This window comes from Ovis aries, chromosome 5 (genome assembly GCF_016772045.2).
Source record: "Ovis aries strain OAR_USU_Benz2616 breed Rambouillet chromosome 5, ARS-UI_Ramb_v3.0, whole genome shotgun sequence".
NCBI lineage: Eukaryota > Metazoa > Chordata > Mammalia > Artiodactyla > Bovidae > Ovis > Ovis aries.
The window spans coordinates 35,533,673-35,536,189 of NC_056058.1; the positions used below are offsets into that span (position 1 = coordinate 35,533,673).

Sequence of the window (2,517 nt, forward strand, 5' to 3'; positions counted from 1 at the left end):
AGTATCTATTCCCCCATTTCAAAAGTCTATCACTGAAGAGTAGTTTACCATGTTCATGCTGATTCTAAGTGTTCTAGATTTGAAGTGACCAAATACATGAATGTTAATAAAAATATTTTTTAAATTAAAAAAATATATATAATAAGGCAGTTTTCTCAAACTTACCTGATCATGAGACCTACTTGGGGGTGCTGGTTTTAAAGTATGGATTCCCGGGCCTCCTCCCTAGAGATTCTGATTCCTAAAGTACAGGGTGGGGCTCAGGAATGCACATTATTAGAAGCACCTGGATGAGCTTTACAATCAGGTCAATTAGGGACCTATGTGGTGTCATGACAACAACTGACCTAGTCTTAGGGTTCAAAACGCTAAGATTGCCAGGGCTTCTGTTAGTCCTTAACTGAGTCATTTTAATCTGAGTCTAAATTTCCTTAAGTGCTAAAAAAAAAAAAAAAAAAGAAGGAAGACTGTTTTCAGTCTATAGACTCTGAGGACAGGACCAGCTGAGTTCTACTCACAGCTCCCTCCTCGTGCCTGGTATAGAACAGCCTCTTGGTTATTACCTGTTGATAAATCCCTAGTTAGACAACCTGTAAGTTTCCTTTTCGACTTTAAAATTGCATGATTCTAAAATAAATAAGTAAGGAAACAATTCACTTGGTCAGTCATTTACAAAATAATAATTATTCTCAAAACAAACATAATATAAACCAAAAAAAGCCCCAATTTCGTTGGACTGGTCTCAGGGCTGTATGTTCCTGATGGGCATTTCAAGGGACCTGACTAAGGTGATTTGATTTCTTCCTCCCAGGATTGTGAAGGTTAAATTTAGTGAACTGGGAGCACAGAGCACAAAGTTGAGTCTAGAAAACCCAGTAAATTCTGTGAAAAACAGAGTCGGTTCCCCTGCTACACACATAGGGATACTGGCGTCACAGCATAACTTGCAGGACTTTTGTTACTTTAGTCCCAAAACATTCTGTTAAGTAACAAGTCCAGAATTACCACGAACCTTCCCTGGCATGTGGGTTGTACCGTAATAAGTACTTTTGAAACTGATTAAACAGGAAAAATAAACTCTAGAAACTATGTTTCCAGTCTCCACACAGCAGCATCAACCTCACCTGGGCAATGCAAATTCTTTTTTTTTTTTTTTTTTTTTAAGAGCAGCAGTACTTTTATTGGACAGAACTTTATAATTTACAAAAATGACTTCCAGTCTCATGGCAGTTTTTAAAAGAGGATTTAATAAAATTAAAAGACTGAACAGCTCTTTCTGTGGAAAAAAGAATGCGATAACGGCTGCCATTTTGAAAGGACAACATTCTCTCGAGGGGTCTGGCTGCAATCGCCATCCTTCTTCCTCAGCAGCATCTTCTGGAACAACAAACAAGACACTGTGTGGTCCTAATCTTCAGCTGAAGATTTCAGAGCCCCCGTAGACCTTCATCTGCAGCAACCAGCTCAGTTAATCCCATTTAGACGTTTTCTTCCTCATGTAACTGTGTCCCTCACTATCAATAGCTTCATAGAGGTCCTTCTCATTCTCCCGCGTCGCATGTAGGTAACCGACATAAGCCACGCAAAGCGAAAGTGTTATTAATCCGAAAGCCATTACAGGTTTGTTAGGTTTAATGAAGAGCTCTGGATTCACAGCTCGAAATAAGGTTGTGGTGCGGAGCCCTCTGAGCCCTACGTTTCCCAGGTCTTTCTCCTTGGGTGGCTCCTTTTTAAAGGCTGGAGGCTCAGGCGCTGAAGACATCTTGACTAACGATGATTTAATACTTTGGTGAAAAACTTAGTCCTTAGATATTCATTTTGACATAAGCATCTGTCGCTGGGTCACTTCGTCTGCCCGCCCGCCGCACTCCGTCTCCGGAATGCAAATTATTGAGCTCTACCCCAGACCTAACAAATGAGAAACTCTGGGGGTGAGGCAGAAAAATCTAACATGTTACCAGTCTCCCAGGTGATTCTGATGTACACTGAAGGACGAGAACCACTGAGTTAAACAGGACTCATAAAAACAAATCCAAAGTACGCTGAGTACAAGTTTCTATAAAGCTCCAACAATGAATCAGAATTGAAAAAACAAAAAATCACACCATGTATCTACTCAGTTGGGTATCAACACAATCAGTCAACACGCAACAACATGCTTCCACAGAATAATTTAAGTTTCCTCCTTTTGGAAAAAAAACAATTCTGAAATAGTGATCCTGAAATGAAAAACAATGTAAATCAATGACCTTTAGGATATTCAAGTCCTAATGTTTCCATGTTACAAGTAAAATACAAATTTTTAATAAAAATGTTGCCAAGTATTACCAAATTTCATTTTAAAAATATTAAAATAATAATGATAATAAATGAGACTATGGGTATACAGTGTCAGATCAATCCAAATAGCAAGTCTGATTTAAAACTGGTGATATGTGAGATTCTAAGGGTAACTAGCTATTAGAAATGTCTGAATCTATGTTCTTCTATGTCAGGACAAGCTCCCAGCTGCAGAAC

General features: G+C 38.7%; 1 protein-coding gene across 1 annotated transcript; it reads right to left on the minus strand.

Annotated features, from left to right (window-relative positions):
* Positions 1–1,141: 1,141 nt before the first annotated feature.
* On the minus strand, positions 1,142–1,877 carry LOC101116567 (small integral membrane protein 8-like). Its single transcript, XM_027970681.2, has one exon. The coding sequence runs from the start codon at positions 1,760–1,762 to the stop codon at positions 1,469–1,471; it is 294 nt and encodes a 97-aa protein (XP_027826482.1). The 5' UTR covers positions 1,763–1,877; the 3' UTR covers positions 1,142–1,468.
* Between the last annotated feature and the right edge of the window lie 640 nt (positions 1,878–2,517).

What these genes read in the sequence shown, in the direction of transcription:
- LOC101116567 (XM_027970681.2), bottom strand. Translation starts at nt 1,762, where the DNA reads ATGTCTTCAGCGCCTGAGCCTCCAGCCTTTAAAAAGGAGCCACCCAAG.